Here is an 18,096-nt window from a genome sequence, read left to right as displayed (position 1 = left end):
AAGACAGTTCACAGAATTGTCCATTTAAAGAAATGTACTACATTTAGCTGACATTAGACATTTAATCCAGAGATCCTTACCTTTGTCTCGATTCGTCAGTCTCGTCCAGACCATCATTGCATTTGTAGTTCTTTATGATGATAGCTAATCATCATTATTTTTTTTGGGGGGGGGGGGGGGGTAAATACAGGTGAATATATTGATAAATGACCTTGTCCTAGAGGAATTTACACATTTATAAAAACATCACGCCAGGGTAAGCCTACACAAAACACAGCCCTCATTTGAAGTGTTTCTTAAAATCCCCTATGGGATAAATGATTGGAACCATTTCTCTGTTTGAACGCTAGGTTTTATGGGTATTACAACTCATTCTGTGGTACCACACACACACACACGGACCTTTTGAGATGTGCCTTTTGTTAAGTAAATCAAGTGATAAACTAAGTAAAGAGGAGACTGGAGTGCGACTTTAATTTGTTAGTTTATTATGGTCACACATCTTCATACATACTTGAGTCATTTCCTATGGTAAAGCTTGTAGGCTTTTGCTTACGGTTGTTCTTGGTTGATATTCAAATATAAAACTTCAGTTTTGGGGACAGAAATTACTCAACACACGGGTGGCATATGCACAAAATCCACCTTTAAAATGATAGCTATATCTGTGTGGAAACTTGCATAGGAAAGTTGATGACTACCCAACTTTTTGTTAAAAGAGGCTCCCTGATAAATTGTATATTTGCGCAGATATTGCTTATCGCAGACGTGCCCTCTGGAAATAGGTATGTAATGTGTATGATCTATTCCCTGAGCTAATTCCTTTGTTACATAGTGGTTAAGTTGCTGTATAAGCCATTGTCAGTTTAGCCACAGTTCCCAGTATATCGTAAACATAAAATAAACCTTTTTGGTCAGTTAGCAAGGGTCTTTTTTTTATTTAACTAGGCAAAAGGGTAAACAAGAATGTCATTCAAGACCATACAAGCTCACTCTTGTACTACATGCTATATTTGAGTACATTGGAGTAGTAGTAGTGAAACAGCTTAGAGCTATATTACAATTAGATAAGCTTTGCATCCATATTTTATGCCCATGGCATAAAATATTTAGCCGTAGAGTCTAGTAAATTAGATAATCTGCTAATAGGAATGCTTTCACATTCCAGGGATGAAAAGGTAAACGGCTAAAGCACACGCTTAAACAACAAGCGTTAATAAATGAAAGTATTGCGATTCTGATGCATTAGGATGAAAATGATTACTACAAAACTGATCATAGTGATACTATCACAATAGCCACCTGATCACCCTGCCCATGTTGCCTCAAATTAATAAAAGGTGTTTGTTTACCCTACCCGTTTGTCACGTTACCCATACCTGCTTCCACAGATAATTTGCTAATTTGATTCAACCTGCCCCAAAATGAATTGAAATGTTGTCAGATACTTGATTTGTAGTCCATTAAATGTACTGAGAGTCCCAAATTAAAACCAGACCATGCACATAGGAGGAATATCAAGGATACAAATGGGTAGAGGACATGCAGTGGAAGATGCTTTTCAGCGACGCTATATTGAGTCCCTGGCTGAGGAGGCTATGGCCCATTCTCCATCATCAATCCCAAAATGCACACTTGCACACTTTCTTGCATGGCTTTTACAATGGTGGATACTTCCTCCAGCCAGTGCTTACACTAATCCTTTTAAATCCATGACGGGGAGTGCGAAAGGTCTGCTACTACATTTCTGGAAAAGGGTTGTGAATCGTGACGTAGCCAGAGTTGGAAGTCATTCTAAGGGTGACTGGGGTCAGATCTTGGAGGTTAGCAGTGTGTCCCAATAATATCTCCTTAAAAGCATTGGATTGATGAAGGCATAGGCTAGCTGGAGGAAGTTAACTACCATATTTCTCATACCGGTCATTTCCTTTCAAATCAGTGAAGGAATGTGAACAAAAGCACACTTTGGGAGGAAGGAGAGACAATTGGGACATAAAACAGATCTTGGAGGTCAGGGGTCACCACAGCTTGATATCCAGCAGCTGCAGGTCTCCCAGGATCTCCAGCTCAGTAATGCGGCTCAGGTCCTGGACACGGTGCTTATAGTCCAGTTGGTGGACCCCGTTCACCGCTACCTTGAACTGGTGGGCCTCACACAGGATGATCATCTAGAACGAGCAACAAACGGGAGAGGATATGAGGAGTAGAATCAGATGTAGTATTCAGACATGGTCTTGCATCAGGCAGCATCACTCCTACATAATGGAATGAAAGTAATGCTATCTGACATAAGACAATGGGATTCAGAATGATTCAGTATAATGCTGTATCTTTCCATTGTTGGGCCTTGCTGTGAATTAATGCAGATAATGGCATTCACAAATGATTCCAGGCAGACAATAAAACTGTTTCAGACCAAAATTCTCTGTCTTAAGACTATTGACATGAAAGATGACATCTTCAAGGCCAAGAAGCCCTAAAGTGGTACTGGCGTTTCCCCAGACATTCCAAGTGAATCCAGGGTCGTATTCACTAGACACCAAACAGAAGAAAACGGACAGAAACAGAGAGGGACTACCTGAACTTCACCAATAAGAAACTCTGTTGTTTTCTGTTGCCCAACGTTTTGCTAATGAATACACTCCAATGGAGGACAGAGGGAGAGGATGGGGAGGGGTTACCTCAAAGTACTCCCCAGGGGAGAAGGGGAAGCTGGGCAGGGTATTCTCCTCAGGGCCCCAGCACTCGGACAGGTAGGAGTTACGGATGAACATGGCGGCCTTCATACGGGGGTTCAGGTGGAGCGCTATGTCCTCCGTATTACCGACTCTCAGGTTCACCAAGAAGCTACAAGTTAAATACAAAACACTGCATTTCATCAACGTTATTGAACGGTTGCTAAATTTCAGAGAATTTGTGGATAAAGAATGGTGTGGAATTTGAACAGAGTAATGTGAATTATATTTTATATTTGGACAATCCTTTCATGTCCCCTAGCCTGCTACATACATACCTGTGTGGGTACAGGCTGGTCTGTCCTTTGATTGTGATGGTGTGTCCTACACTCAACCCCTTGCTCAGTTTGCCCCTGAAGGGCAGACTCTGCAACAACAACAAAATAAATCACAAATTACTTCTGTCAGCAGGTCACACAAATAAATAGCACAGTTCATGTCAGACGAGTAAAGTATTCAAACGGTGCATCACAAAACAGACTTGGTACAGGGTAACGTGTGATGAACCTTAGGTAGTACCAGAGCGTTGTATTGCAAATAGAAGGCTCTAGATAGTACAGTACATGGCACCAAATCTTCCAGGCTCTGATGACCTTGACGCTGTGGAAAATTACATGTACATCACAGTCCCTCAGAGCCTGCTGTAATGCTATTGGGATATTTGTCCATGTCTGGAATAGGTGATTCAATAAGATAACTTCCTAAGGCCCGGCTGTTGTGGCACCAGGGGGCTGAATTTGATTGGAAATTTAACAATTTAAAAAAAAATGGACAAATGTTGTTCTAATCAAATGTGTGATGTATTACATCGGCAGCACAGCTGCTTCATATTACAATCATATAATATATTATGTAATAACAACTTACCAAGTCATCTGACATTGAAAGCGCTTCCTGTCAAAAAGAAAGTAGATTTTTTGCTCTCATTAGAGGCAAAGCATACTTGACTTGAATTTAATGTTATACATGTTGGCATAAAGAGTCCATGCAGTGTGTTAAACAATCCCATCGCTTGGAGTCAAAAAGGCTCCCCTCCAAAAGCACCACAACCGCGTTAACAGTCTTAGCAACAATAGATTTCCCTTCATTTCATGTTGATAAAGCAACTTCCTTACATTGGCTTGTGGGCCTCTGTTGTTCACAACACCAGGTGGAGGTGGACCGGAGTTCTACAATTTGAAAACAAACTTTTCACACCCATGGGTCACAACAGGTCAAACTGTTGTTCAGAACTTAAATCTCCGGCAGGGGCATGTAAGTCTTCTGTAGAATTCAACTTGAGGTGCATAACATATGGCTGTAGGCCTTGAAAGCATAAATCCAGTTAGGCTACAGCTAGATAATATGAAATGTTTCATACCATCTGACATATAATAATGAAGTTAGGATGAGTTACTTACAGAGCCGGGGAAGAAGCCGATGGCCTGAACCTTGACCTTTCCAGAAATGGCTAGTGTGTCCACCTTATCCAGGTCCAGTCTGTGGTTATACTGCAGTACATGAGCACCGTTCACTGCCACCTAGAGAGGGGAGATAACAGTGAGACAAACAGTGGGAGAATCCTCTAAAGCAGAGGTGTCAAACTCATTCCATGGAGGGTCTAGTGTCTGTGGGTTTTAGTTTTTGTCCTTTCAATTAAGATCTAGACAACCAGGTGATGAGTTCTTTACGATACTAAACAAAAATATAAAAGAAAACATTTAAAGTGTTGGCCCCATATTTCATGAGCTGAAATAAAAAGATCCCAGACATTTTCCATACTCACAAAAAGCGTACTTCTCTCAAATCGTGTGCACAAATGTGTTTACATCCATGTGAGTCAGCATTTCTCCTTTGCCAAGATAATCCACCCACCTGACAGGTGTGGCATATCAAGAAACTGATTAAACAGCATAATCAATACACAGGTGCACCTTGTGCTGCGGACAATAAAAGGCCACTAAAACGTGCAGTTTTGTCACACAACGTCTCAAGTTGAGGGACCATGCAATTCGCATGCTGACTGCACGAAATGTCCAACAGAGCTGCTGCCAGATAATTTAATGTTCATTTCTCTACCATATGCCGCCTCCAATGTCATTTGGAGAATTTGGCACTACGTCTAACCGGCCTCACAACCACAGACCACGCGTAACCACGTCAGCCCAGGACTTCCACATCTGGCTTCAGCACCTGCGGGATCGTCTTATGGACGAGGGGTTTCTGAGGAGTATTTATGTCAGTAATAAAGCCATTTTGTGGGGGAAAACGAATTTTGATTGGCTGGGCCTGGCTCCCTAGTCGATGGGCCTATGCCCTCCCAGCCCCACCCATGGCTGCGTCCCTGCCCAGTCATGTGAAATCCATAGATTAGGGCCTAATTTACTTATTTCAAATTGACTGATTTCCTTCTATGAACAGTAACTCAGTAAAATCTTAGAAATTGTGGCATGTTGCGTTTATATTTTTGTTCAGTATAATTAGTGACCATAACTCGTCAATCAAGTACAAGGGAGGAGCGAAAACCCGCAGACAGTCGGCCCTCCGTGGAATGAGTTTGACACATGCTCTAAAGGCTTCCATAGTCTCTCTGCTCGAACATAAGCAACATGTTAAATCTTGGTTACCAAGTAACAAGCTGATTCCTAAGAGGAGCAGCAAGATGGCTAGTTAGATCGCCAGGGTCATATTCACAAATGGAAGAAAGCAGACTGAAAAAGGGAGGGACAAGGACTACAAGAACTTGTCCAATGAGAAACACTTGTTTTAGTTTTCCACTGCAAAACGTTTTGCTACATTTTTCTAAGGTGTGCTGTGCACTATGAATGTGTCCTAGGTAGCTACAGAAGATCCCACTCTGTTGCTCAGTTATCTACATGGAGGATATTTCCAGATCTGATATAGAAACCATAACAGCTTGTACAATGCTGTAAAAAGCCACAAATTAACTCAGTGATACACAGTGCACTTGGAAAGTATTCAGACCCATTCACTTTCACATTTTGTTACATTACAGCCTTATTCTAAAATGGAGTAAATTGTTTTTTTCCCCCTCAATCTACACACAATACCCCATAGTGACAAAGCAAAAACTGGTTTAGAAATGTTTGCTAATTTATAAAAATAATAAAATGAAATATCACATTTACATAAGTATTCAGACCTTTTACTCAGTACTTTGCTGAAGCACCTTTAGCAGCAATTACAGCATTGAGTCTTCTTGGGTATGACACTACAAGCTCGGCACACCCGTATTTAGGGAGTTTATCCCATTCTTCTCTGCAGATCCTCTCAAGCTATGTCAGGTTGGATGGGGAGCGTCGCTGAACAGCTATTTTTCAGGTCTATCCAGAGATGTTTGATCGGGTTCAAGTCCGGGCTCTGGCTGGGCACCTCAAGGACATTCAGAGACTTGTCCCAAAGCCACTCCTGCGTTGTCTGGCTGTGTGCTTAGGGTCATTGTCCCGGTGGAAGGAAAACCGTCGCCTCAGTCTGAGGTCCTGAGCACTCTGGACCATGTTTTCATCAAGGACCTCTCTGTACTTTGCTTTGTTCATCTTTCACTCAATCCTGACTAGTCTCCCAGTCCCTGGCACAGAAAAACATCCCCACAGCATGATTCTGCCACCACTATGCTTCACCGTAGGGATGGTGCCAGGTTTCCTCCAGACATTCAGGCCAAAGAGTTCAATCTTGGTTTCATCAGACCAGAAAATCTTGTTTCTCATGGTCTGAAAGTCCTTTAGGTGCTTTTAAGGTAAACTCCAAGCGGGCTGTCATGTGCCTTTTACTGAGGAGTGGCTTCCGTCTGGCCACTCTACCATAAAGGCCTGATTGATGAACTGCTGCAGAGATGGTTGTCCTTCTGGAAGGCTTTTCCATCTCCACAGAGGAACTCTGGAGCACTGTCAAAGTGACCATCGGGTTCTTGGTCACCTTCCTGACCAAGGCCCTTCTCCCCCAATTGCTCAGTTTGGCTGGGCGGCCAGCTCTAGGAAGAGTCTTGGTGGTTCAAACTTCTTCCATTTAAGAATAATGGAGGCCACTGTCTTCTTGGGGACCTTCAATGCTGCATGTATGCTTTGGTACCCTTCCCTAGACCTGTGCATCGAAACAATCCTGTCTTGGAGTTCTATGGACAATTCCATCGACCTCGTGGCTTGGTTTTTGCTCTGACATGCACTGTCAACTGTGGGACCTTATATAGACAGGTGTGTGCCTTTCAAAAAACATGTCCAAAAATGTAATTTATCACAGGTGGACTCCAATCAAGTTGTAGAACATCTCAAGGATGATCAATGGAAACAGGATGCACCTGAGCTCAATTCCGAGTCTCATAGCAAAGGGTCTGAATACTTATATTAAAAATAAAAAACAGAAAGCCTTATTTACAGATTTGCAAACATTTCTAAAAACCTGTTTTTGCTTTGTCATTATGGGGTATTGTGTGTAGATTGATGAAGACACTTTTGTATTTAATACATTTTAGAATGAGGCTATAATATAACAAAATGTGGAAAAAGGGAAGGGTTCTGAATACTTCCCGAATGCACTGTATTTGGCTTTTACCTTAGACATAAGAACATAAGAAACCTTCTGAAGCCAACCTCAACCACTAAGGGAAGTGAAAAATATATTATACTGAATTATTAACACATCATGCAGGCAAAACTGACTTAGCACCTTCCCCCATGCTTAATATACAACCACCAGACTGAACAGTGACACAAAAAACAAGGAAATGAAAGTGAATCTTTGAGTCGTAGGTCACGTCCCAAATGTCACCCTGTTCCCTATATAGTTAACTAGTTTTGATCAGGGCCCTATGAGCTCTTGTCAAAAGTAGTGCACTAAATAGGGAATAGGGTGCCATTTGGGACGTATACACAGGCTTATGCCTGAGACAGGGAAAGGAAGTGATCATGAGGAAAACGTGTATTTCAAGAGCATCCCTTTCTCTACATGAAAAGTATGTTGCATGTTAAACTCTCAAAAAGGCCAAAAAGCACCTACACCTATTCCCACAGAACCACAAGCCAGTCTTTTCAATTAACAATATTGTTATGAATAATTATAGACCTGAACATTGATCCAGGGCAAAGGCTTTATAGATCAGGGGAATCTGGGGCTGTATGTATCAAGGATCTCAGAGTAGGAGAGCTGATCTAGGAACAAGTCCCCATAGTCCATTTAACCTTATTAACTGTGATTAGTAATACGCAAAACAGATCCTAGATCAGCACCGCTACTATGAGACGCTTTACGAGTATGGGCTTCAAGGCATCTAATCTGATCACTAGTTATCCTGACCTTAAACTCATCTTTCTGCACCAGGACGATCATCTCAAAGGTTGACCCCAGTGTGAAAGCGTTCTTATATAGGATCTCCTCCTTGCCCCAGCTCTCTCTCTCCAGTGTGTTGCACACGATGCAGGGAGATCTCTTAAAGCGAGGGTTGAAGTGGAAGGCTATGTCCGCTCTAGGCTTTGTGCTGTTCCCACAGGTGAAGTCCACCTGAAACCTGGACACGCACACACTGCTGTAATTTGCTATAAGCGACCTCTTCATCAACTTACATAAAATGTTCTTTCATATGACTGCATGTCTAGAGACACGTGACAGTAATGTGATGTCATTCTTGAGATGTGTGTGTGTGTAGTGTATCCATAATCAACCCCATACCTCTCACAATCACTGGGAACAGTGCCTTGAATGAGCACCATCTCCCCAGGCTGTAAACCTCCCAGGATCGTCCCAGCAAAGGGAATGGTCTGTGAGTAGAGTAGAAAGTGTTTATTGATACCCAAATTGTCAGACTAGGTTGTTGTTTGAATGCATAAAATGAGAATTTATGTTAAACTGAAACACTCACACTATGACATATTCTACTAAACTAAAGTGAAAGTATGACCTGATGCGGCATTCAAGACAACATGGAAACTCTGACCCTCCGAGTTAAAATGTGCTTACATGTTTTGCATAGAGCTTCCAACTGGTTGAATCTGATACTTTCCAAGTGGGAAACCCTGAGCTTATTTCCCAGTTGTCCTGAACGCGGCATGAGCTCCATGAACTAGTTCCTGCTGTCAAAAGCATTGCACCACGCGCCTGACCTAAATAGACACTTCAGAAAGGTACAGTACTTGTGGGACTGTTCGTGTACCAAACGTCATCAAACCATGTTTTACAGCTTCATATCAACCTGATAAATGATGAAAGAGGCATCTATGTATAACGGACGTTAGTTAGCTAGCTAACTGACAGAGCTGAATTCAATATTATCTCGCTTTAAATCAAATCAAAATCTAATTTATTTACATAGCCCTTCTTACATCCGCTGATATATCAAAGCGCTGTACAGAAACCCAGCCTTTAGTTGATGTATGAGCAACAATAAAAAAATAAAAAGTATTTTCAAAGCATCTCACCGGATTCAGAACAGTTTGTTTCGGGTTCGTGATCGACATTGTTGAGTGATTCAGCAGAAAGCGTTCAAATGGGCCCAAGAATGCCAACGTCCCGAGCTTTTCATTAACCGTCCGGTTACTTCCTCATACGATGTAAAAACAAACGGCTTTCAGCCAATGACATTCAAAGCCCCGCCTTCGCTATGTGACAGCTAGGATCGAGGCACTGCAGCCTCATCGTTCAAAACGGTTTTCAGATGGTGCTTTTCATTATTTTCTTTCTTGCAGCACAAATGTATTTTTTTTTTTTTTTTTTGGGGGGGGGGGGGGGCCTTAATGCATATGTATTTATAGACGGGTTGGTTGTTTAGCAACAAAAACGACGCGCGCAAAAGCATGGGGCAAAACATGAGGTTGGTTTAGATTATGTGAACTATATCTTCTCCAATGTTTATTGAAAACGAATACATTTGAACAATGACCACCTCTCTCAAATACATCGTTAGCTAGTGAATTTGAGCCATATTAGCATTGACATTAAAGCAGTCAAAACAAGACCGTATTAATAACAAGATGAACCAAATTGAAATGAGCCATTTACGATTACGCACTTGGAAATTTGCCATTCTTGCTGGCAATCTGGCCATCCAAAATCAAAACAGGCGGACTTCTGACAAATGGAAGCGATCAGCTTTCGTGGCGTTTTCAGCCAACCCATCCATTGTACGATTTGTTTAAAATAAATGTTGGAATTCTGTTTAGTAGCGTACTTCTACTGCTCAACTTCTTGCTCAAATTTGGTGAAATGCCAGTGTTCCTTGCCACTCTTTGTCACTTTATGAAATGTCAGCGATAGAAAAAAAAGAGAAGTACTTGTCATACTTGAGTAAAAGTATGACAGAATTCCAACATTTATTTTAAACAAATCGTACAATGGATGGGTTGGCTGAAAACGCCACGAAAGCTGTTCGCTTCCATTTGTCAGAAGTCCGCCTGTTTTGATTTTGGATGGCCAGCCATAAATGGCTCATACTACTATTTCAAACTCAAATGCCAGAGTGTAATAGTAACAAAAGGAAATGCTATACTTAAGTCCAAACCAGATGGCACAATTGTTTTGGAACAGCAGTGTAGAGTACTTTAAAGTATTTTACTAAAGTACTACAAGTCAAGCTTTGGGGTATCTGTACTTCCTCTTTTTACATTCCTAAAAAAAAAACTTTACTCCATATGTTGTCCCTGACACCCAGAAGTTACATTTTGAATGCATAGCAGGATAGAAATGGTCCATTCACACACACTTAACACCCCTGGTCTTCCTTACTGCCTCGGATCTGGCACTCAAACACACATGCTTTGTAAATTGTCTAATGGAGTGTTCCCCTGGCGATCCATACATTTTAATAGAATGGTGCCAACTGGTTTGCTTAATAAGGAATTTGAAATGTATTTTTGCAATTCGATGCAGTTGTGTTTAGTGAGTCCGCCAGATCAGAGGCAATAAGGATGACAAAACATTCTATTAATGGGTGTGGAATGGGACCATATTGCTGTCCTGCCTGAGCATTCAAAATGTAATTTATTTGGAGTCAGGGAAAATTAGTAAAGTATTGTCTTTAGGAATTCAGTGGAGTAAGTCAGTCAAGTACAGATGCACCACTGAAACGATATTAGCTACTCCAAATGACCACAAATGTAATTACAGGGGTCAGCTGATTTTAACTTTAATTCCAAGAGTTCGCTCTTCAGTATTACCATCTGTAAACTAAGAAAACACTGGGCTAAAATAATTATAAAAACAGCTGCTGCATATTGAATTTGTACATTTTATTACAAAACCCCAGATAAAAACTATTAAAAAAGCTACTATACAAATACATAAAACCAGACTTGTACTGGAGATGAGGTGGGTTGTGCATGGTGATGTCTGGAGCCGACAATAAGACTTAGTCTTCATCCCAAAACCAGGACCCATGGGAGCTCTGGTCAAAAGCAGTGCAATATATAGTGAGCCATTTGAGAAGCATTCTTAGGAACGGATGATGGGGGCTACAATGAGGTGGTCCAGTAACATGTAGCTAGGCCCATGTCCTCTTCAAGTGTTGAAAGTGTCAATGTCTCCAGAGCTTAGCAGAGCTTTAGAAGTCAGCATCCAGCCGGAAGGCGTTGTCTGTAGTGCCAGACATCACACCCATCCTCTGGTACTCCCCTACCCGCTTCTCAAAGAAGTTAGTCTTGCCCTCCAGTGAGATGTTCTCCATGAAGTCAAATGGATTCTCCACTCTGTAGATCTAAAATGTAAGAGTCAGTGGAAAGTTTGTTAAATGCTTCCGTTTGAGGCAAACCCAAATTAAATACTGTACATTGCCATATAGCAAAGTTTCTGCAGACTTACAGTAGTGAGCTCCTACATTTTACATGTCCATGCTTTTACTATAGCTTTACAGGCAAGACTCAGTCAAGCGTCTATATCATGTTGGCACCCCAAGTCAGCAGACCACATGCCCACAGAGCTGAGAACTTGCACCAACACTCAGCTCCCATTATCAGCTGAGGTACGTACCCCTGCGCTTTTCATCATTGCTAGCTCATTTCAGATTTAATTTCAAATCAAAGTGCATGGACCCATGGAAATAGTTACAACTAAAACATGGGGTTTGAAACCCTTCATGTCAAAGGACACATTTGTCTCAAGGGACAAGGGAAGACTATCAATTGGTTTAGCTCAACTGTCATCTCCTCCCTCCTTTTGAGAATGGGCAAAGAGGAAACAAATGGGCTTGTATGAAATAAGACTCCTACTCCACTCATGCATCAGGAAAATTACATTTACAGGGGTGGAATCTTTAAATAAGTGTGAAGTGAAAAACTAATTTAGCTAGATGTGCGAGACATTTTATAGATAAAAGGATTAGGGTAGTTTTCAAATGTGTATGCTTTTCAGCAGATTCAAAGGGGGTGTGGCAGATCAAAACTCTTCCGCGATTGACTCTGGTAGAATACTTGTTTCCTCGGCAGGAGGACACTCCATTCACATACCGTCTAATTGACATGCAAACAGAGAGGACAGTCTTTAGCCTAAGTCTCCCAAGGTGTGCTTCCAAAATGGCACCCAATTCCCTACATAGGGAATAGAGTTACATGAGATGACAAAGCCATGGACCATAATCTCACCTTGTCAAAGCCCAGCTCCAGCATCAGCCTGTCAGCAACAAACTCAATGTACTGAGTCATCAAGTCACAGTTCATACCAATCAGCTTTACAGGCAGGGCTTTTGTCAGGAACTCCTGAAATGTGAACAAAAAAACAACAATTAGACCATATTTTTTTTTATAAGCAGGGTACAAAAAGCTAATGTCCCAAATGGCACTACTTTATAAGGGCCCATAGATCTGGTAAAAAGTAGTGCAGTATAGGTCAAAAGGTACCATTTGGAGTAGGTTTAAAGCAGCCCAGGAGTAGGTTTAAAGGCCAAGTGCAGTCAAATTAGATTTCTCTGTTTAATATACACAGGGTTTGGAATAACTGAAAACGATGCCCTTTTAGTGTAGAAGTCATTTTAAAAGACTGTCTGAAATGTCAGCCTGTTTTGGTGGAATGGAGGTTAGGCCAGCCCAGTGATGTCACCAGGCAGTAAATTAGTTAGACCAATAAGACACTACCAAACCTCTGCCTACAGCTAGTTTTCCCCCTCAGACCACTCCCAGCAAATTCTGCTTTAGAAATTGCTGTTTGCTAAGAAGCCATGCATTTCTTTGACAATTTTCATTGAAAACAATCACAGTAAGGTACTTAACCTGTCTGGGCTAGGGGGCAGTATTTTTACGTCCGGATTAAAAAAAACGTACCCAATTTAAACTGGTTACTACTCTTTCCCAGAAACGAGAATATGCATATTATTAGTAGATTTGGATAGAAAACACTGACGTTTCTAAAACTATTTGAATGGTGTCTGAGTATAACAGAAATCATATGGCAGGCAAAAACCTGAGAAAATTCCAAGCACGAAGTGGCCCGTCTGCAATTTTGTAATTCTCCCTTTGCTTCTCTATCGAAACTACAGTGCCCGTGGGGTTATGTAGCACTTTCTAAGGCTTCCATCAGAAAGCGGATTGACGCATCTCCTATCTCCGGGCAGAGTACAGGAGCACAGTTTGTCAGCGGACTGCCTGGTGGCTAAGAGATTGGAAATGCGCATTCACGAGACCTCACAATTTTTTCTCTTCCTTTTTGAATGAATACAGCATTGTCCGGTTGGAATATTATCGCTATTTTACGAGAAAAATACCATAAAAATTGATTTTAAACAGCATTTGAAATGCTTCTAAGTACGGTAATGGAACATTTAGAATTTTTTGTCTCGAAATGCGCTCGCGCGTTACCCTTTGGATAGTGACCTGAACGCACGAACAAAACAGAGGTATTTGCACATGCCTATGGATTATTTAGAACAAAAACATTTGTTGTGGAAGTAGCAGTCCTGGGAGTGCATTCTGACGAAGAACAGCAAAGGTAATCCAATTTTTCTAATACTAATTCTGAGTTTAGTGAGCCCCGAACTTGGCGGGTGTCAAATTAGCTAGCCGTGATGGCTGAGCTATGTACTCAGAATATTGCAAAATATGCTTTCGCCGAAAAGCTATTTTAAAATCTGACATAGCGATTGCATAAAGGAGTTCTGTATCTATAATTCTTAAAATAAGTGTTATGTATTTTGTCAACGTTTATCATGAGTAATTTAGTAAAATCACCGGAAGTTTTCGGTGGGAATACAATTTCTGAACATCACACGCCAATGTAAAAAGCTGGGTTTTTTTTAAATATAAATATGAGCTTGATTGAACAAAACATGCATGTATTGTATAACAATGTCCTAGGAGTGTCATCTGATGAAGATCAAAGGTTAATGCTGCATTTAGGGTTTTTGTGACATATGCTTGCTTGAAAAATGGCTGTGTGGTTATTTGTGTCTATGTACTTTCCTAACATAATCTAATGTTTTGCTTTCGCTGTAAAGCCTTTTTGAAATCGGACAATGTGGTTAGATTAATGAGTCTTATCTTTCAAGTGGTGTAAAATAGTCGTATGCTTGAAATATTGAAATTATAGCATTTGAGGTTTTTGTATTTCGCACCACGCTCTTCCACTGGCTGTTGAATAGAGTGGGACGCTAACGTCCCACCTAGCCCATAGAACTGAATTGTTACCCAGAAATGATTTAATAGAAAAAACAGCTGCATCGGACTTTCAGTCTGGGTCAGGGAAACATGTCCTTTTTGTTTAATCAACATACCTGCTCAATCTCCACTGCATTCCTGATCAGATTGGTGACAGTCTCCTTTGAGGGCTTATTCACCAGGTGCTTGAACATGAGGCAGGCAAAGTCACAGTGCAGGCCCTGGATTCATATGGAACTAGTTAGTAAGATAATGTCAACTAGTCATGAAGAATGTTGCTTTTTCAGTGAAACAAGCACATAAGGTATCCAACGTCATGCAGTTTTGTAACCAAATAGTTGTAATGATTTTGCATGCTGGGATCATTTGTAAATCAAGGTAATAAAAACACTCACCTCGTCTCTGCTGATGAGCTCGTTGGAGAAGGTTAGGCCTGGCATGAGCCCCCTCTTCTTTAGCCAGAAAATGGCAGCAAAGGAGCCAGAAAAGAAGATCCCCTCAACAGCTGCAAAGGCAACCACACGCTCACCTGGAATACAAACATAGCCCATTACCAATTGACAACCCAATCATGTGCAGGTTGTTAGGAAAAAAGATATGTACATACCAAATTTAGCACTTTTGTTGCCAATCCAGTTCAGGGCCCAATCAGCCTTCCTCTTCACACAAGGGAGGGTTTCAATGGCATTGAAGAGGTAGTCCCTGTATGACAAAGAAAAGTATTAGACAACATTGTCACTAAAAGTTGACAGCTGCACTATAAAATGCGTAGACTTAAAAAAGTGCAATGTGTAGAAATCACTGCCATTTTCTGGTTGATAAGAACACTAAGTTCTAATTTCAGCTTATGTGACAAGACATGCAAAGTATAGTATCATTGTACTTTCAAACTATTTTCAGTTGAGGCTATGTACAAAACTGAAAATAAAAGATTAAAAACGTAACGGGAAGCATAGAAGTAGTGCACATAGAACATTGCAACTGCTTAGACTCGCTTTAAATGTCAATTTCCTGATCTGTAACTCATTCCTATGCAAATTTGGTCATGTCACCCTAAAACCTACATATTGCAGGCGGGTCTTGAATTAAGGGAATTGGTGGTGTATATTTTATTATCATGAGGCGCAGTCTGGCATCTATATCATGTTCGGACCCCCTCCCGCCAGCAGACCACATGCCCACGGAGCTAAGAACCAGCAGCTACACTCAGTTCCCATTAAAAGCTGAAGTACATACACCTGCGCTTCTCATCACTGCCAGAAAATACAAAACGTCCCTGCACTACCAACTAAGTGCTTAACTGACAGTCTGACCTCTCTTTGGGGTCTTTGATGTAGGTGTCAATGAGCAGGCTGTACATCTCAGAGTGGATGTTCTCCATGGCGATCTGGAAACCATAGAAGCATCTTGCTTCTGTCACCTGGACTTCCTGTGTAAATCGCTCCACCTAGTAGACAAACAGGAAATTAGATCGGTGATTTCTTGACAGCATGAATAGCTAAATATTGATTGTTGTATTGTACACACGCGCAATTTACCAGGTTCTCATTGACAATGCCATCGCTAGCAGCGAAGAAAGCCAGTATGTGAGAGATGAAGTATCTCTCCTCTTCCTTCAGAGACTCCCAGTGTTGTGTATCTTTGGACAGATCAACCTGGAAAACAAAATGATAAATAAAATCTCATTAAGCAGCTCACATATCATTTACTTATGCCAACACCACTAATAAGGCAGCAACTTGGACATACCTCCTCTGCAGTCCAGAAAGAAGCTTCCGCCTTCTTATACATCTGCCAGATGTCATGATACTTGATAGGGAAAATGACAAACCGGCGTGGATTTTCCTTCAGGAGTGGCTCTTCTTCAGCATTGAATTTCGCGACATCTTTAGACTAACAAAGTAATAAATAAAAAAAAATTAAAAAATGGTTTAATCACATTACTGGTAAAATGTTGCTGAGGTAAAACAAACATTGGTCAATGGTTAGAAAAGCCTAATCTGCTTATAATTGAAGTGGAAATACATGCATGTAATAAGACAAAAAGGCATAGCAGTTTATGTAGAATGTCAAGATTCTAACAACGCCCAACGTTAGTGTTGAGTTATGCTATGTAACGTTAGTTAGCTTGTTAGCAGTAGCTTGTGACGTGTTCCAAGACAAAGGCTTTCGTAACATGGCTAGAATGGAAGACTACTGGCTAGCAACTGACGTTAGCCTTATGAAACACTTGAGTAGCCAGCTTGTGTAACTACTTCTAACCATGCAAACATATGCTTGCCTTACTGGAGTTCCTCGATTACTAGCTTACATTTGACATTGGCGACATCATGATTTGATGACTCGGCAGCTAGCTAGAATAGGCGACATTATTTGCGGCAAATGAACACCTCAGACACATTCTAGCTAATTACCAGGTTAACGTCAATTACGCTTGTCAATAAGTTACGAAATGATCACTGCATAAACTGACAGTTTCAAGCAAAAGAAGCCATTGTTCACGCACCTCAGAATCTGCAAAGATTTTGCGCGCGGTTTTCGAAGCCAGAATCCGGGTCATGTTCAGGCTGGGAGGCTGCATTGGGAGGAATTACACGTTATCTTTGACAAATAAATAACTGGCTTCCTTAGTTTACATTCAATTGAATAATGTGTTAGACAAAAAGACGTGACAGATTAACGTTGCCTAACTAGGTTACGGCTAGTAACGTCATTTAGTTAACCAGTTGAGGCGAGTTTGCCAAACTATCTTTTAAAAATCAGACCACCGACATTAAAAATAGCTAGATAAAATAAATATAGTTCGTGGATTTCAAACTTACCGTGTTTTCCTTGTCAACGAGTGAAATATTGTCCATTTGAGTGGTGATAGCGTTTTCATTTTTCTTGGCGAGTGGTGAGCGAGTTGCAAACATTTTTAATGACAGACGAGTTACACAACAGAAACAATTGGAGGATAAGTTAAACGTCAATAAAATTACAAAAAAAAAGATATATTCACAGCTATCTACAGTACAACCTCCTTGACTAGATCAACGCCAACAAATGAAACGCGAATGACTCGAGTTCCCCGTATTTATTGAAATTCTGGCGGTCGATTCCAAGCGGTCAATAGAAACAAAGCTTTTGTTGGTATTTAAATTTCCAAGAGGGTGCAGCCAATCAGATTGCACTTTTCTCACGTGTCACTTTAAAGATTGCGGGAAAACTGTCGGCAGTGTTACAAAACCAAGAAAGGAAGAAGTTACAAAATGTCAGGAAAGGCGCGCTAAAGTGAAACAATAGAGCTATGCCATTAGTTATAAAAAAAATAAAAATAAAACTTTGACTATACTATGTTTTTAAAACGTTGAATTACAAAACATAATGTCACATAAAGTTAGAAATGTGTAGAAAAATACGACAAACGGCAAGTAAAATAAGTTTACTAGCAAGTTGGATGACTGGCTAGTGGCTAACTAACTAACAAGATTTTCAGTAAACTTAACATGTGCAAATATTTGTATGAACATAACAAGATTCAACAACTGAGACATAAACTGAACAAGTTCCACAGACATGGGACGAAGAGAAGTGGAATAATGTGTCCCTGAACAAAAGGGGGGTCAAAATCAAAAGTAACAGTCAGTATCTGATATGGCCACCAGCTGCATTAAGTACAGCAGTGCATCTCCTCATGGAGATTTGCCAGTTCTTGCTGTGAGATGTTACCCCACTCTTCCACCAAGGCACCTGCAAGTTCCCTCACATTTCTGGGGGGAATGGCCCTAGCCCTTTCTACTGACTCTGAAAAACAC

The 18,096-nt window shown here is 40.9% G+C and overlaps 2 protein-coding genes and 2 non-coding genes across 7 annotated transcripts; all 4 read right to left on the bottom strand.

The window, feature by feature from the left end:
• Window positions 1-465: 465 nt before the first annotated feature.
• lgals8a (galectin 8a) lies at window positions 466-9,292 on the bottom strand. Of its 4 annotated transcripts, XM_014204703.3 has the most exons (10): window positions 9,143-9,265; window positions 8,685-8,838; window positions 8,397-8,485; window positions 8,025-8,235; window positions 4,136-4,255; window positions 3,851-3,904; window positions 3,603-3,629; window positions 3,014-3,102; window positions 2,682-2,847; window positions 1,663-2,168 (listed from the first exon to the last, which is right to left on the bottom strand). In XM_014204703.3, the coding sequence occupies exons 2-10, from the start codon at window positions 8,808-8,810 to the stop codon at window positions 2,019-2,021; spliced, it is 1,032 nt and encodes a 343-aa protein (XP_014060178.1). In that variant the 5' UTR covers window positions 8,811-8,838; window positions 9,143-9,265; the 3' UTR covers window positions 1,663-2,018.
• Window positions 9,293-10,933: 1,641 nt separating this feature from the next.
• On the bottom strand, window positions 10,934-17,403 carry rrm2 (ribonucleotide reductase M2 polypeptide). The gene is made up of 10 exons (XM_014204856.3): window positions 17,122-17,403; window positions 16,806-16,874; window positions 16,049-16,192; window positions 15,838-15,954; window positions 15,613-15,746; window positions 14,907-15,001; window positions 14,695-14,828; window positions 14,416-14,520; window positions 12,296-12,409; window positions 10,934-11,412 (listed from the first exon to the last, which is right to left on the bottom strand). The coding sequence occupies exons 1-10, from the start codon at window positions 17,212-17,214 to the stop codon at window positions 11,260-11,262; spliced, it is 1,158 nt and encodes a 385-aa protein (XP_014060331.1). The 5' UTR covers window positions 17,215-17,403; the 3' UTR covers window positions 10,934-11,259.
• Window positions 11,570-11,708, bottom strand: LOC123743635 (small nucleolar RNA SNORD94). The gene has a single exon (XR_006770491.1). It is a non-coding gene; the product is annotated as a small nucleolar RNA SNORD94 (small nucleolar RNA).
• On the bottom strand, window positions 15,419-15,559 carry LOC123743636 (small nucleolar RNA SNORD94). The gene has a single exon (XR_006770492.1). It is a non-coding gene; the product is annotated as a small nucleolar RNA SNORD94 (small nucleolar RNA).
• Window positions 17,404-18,096: the final 693 nt, after the last annotated feature.

This window comes from Salmo salar, chromosome 06 (assembly GCF_965601325.2).
Source record: "Salmo salar chromosome 06, fSalSal1, whole genome shotgun sequence".
Classification (NCBI taxonomy): domain Eukaryota; kingdom Metazoa; phylum Chordata; class Actinopteri; order Salmoniformes; family Salmonidae; genus Salmo; species Salmo salar.
The sequence above is the reverse complement of the archived record's forward strand: the minus strand, read 5'-3'. Positions and strand labels throughout refer to the sequence as shown.

Bases quoted from the DNA above. Each gene is read 5' to 3' on its own strand.
- lgals8a (XM_014204703.3), bottom strand. From the start codon at position 8,810: ATGCTTTTGACAGCAGGAACTAGTTCATGGAGCTCATGCCGCGTTCAG. The intron at 3,905-4,135 runs GTAAGTAACTCA...TTCAAATTGTAG, and splicing joins TCGGCTTCTTCCCCGGCTCT to AACTCCGGTCCACCTCCACC. The intron at 2,848-3,013 runs GTATGTATGTAG...TTTAACTTGTAG, and splicing joins ACCAGCCTGTACCCACACAG to CTTCTTGGTGAACCTGAGAG.
- rrm2 (XM_014204856.3), bottom strand. From the start codon at position 17,214: ATGTTTGCAACTCGCTCACCACTCGCCAAGAAAAATGAAAACGCTATC. The intron at 16,193-16,805 runs GTGCGTGAACAA...TTACTTTGTTAG, and splicing joins AAATCTTTGCAGATTCTGAG to TCTAAAGATGTCGCGAAATT. The intron at 15,955-16,048 runs GTATGTCCAAGT...TTTGTTTTCCAG, and splicing joins CTTTCTGGACTGCAGAGGAG to GTTGATCTGTCCAAAGATAC.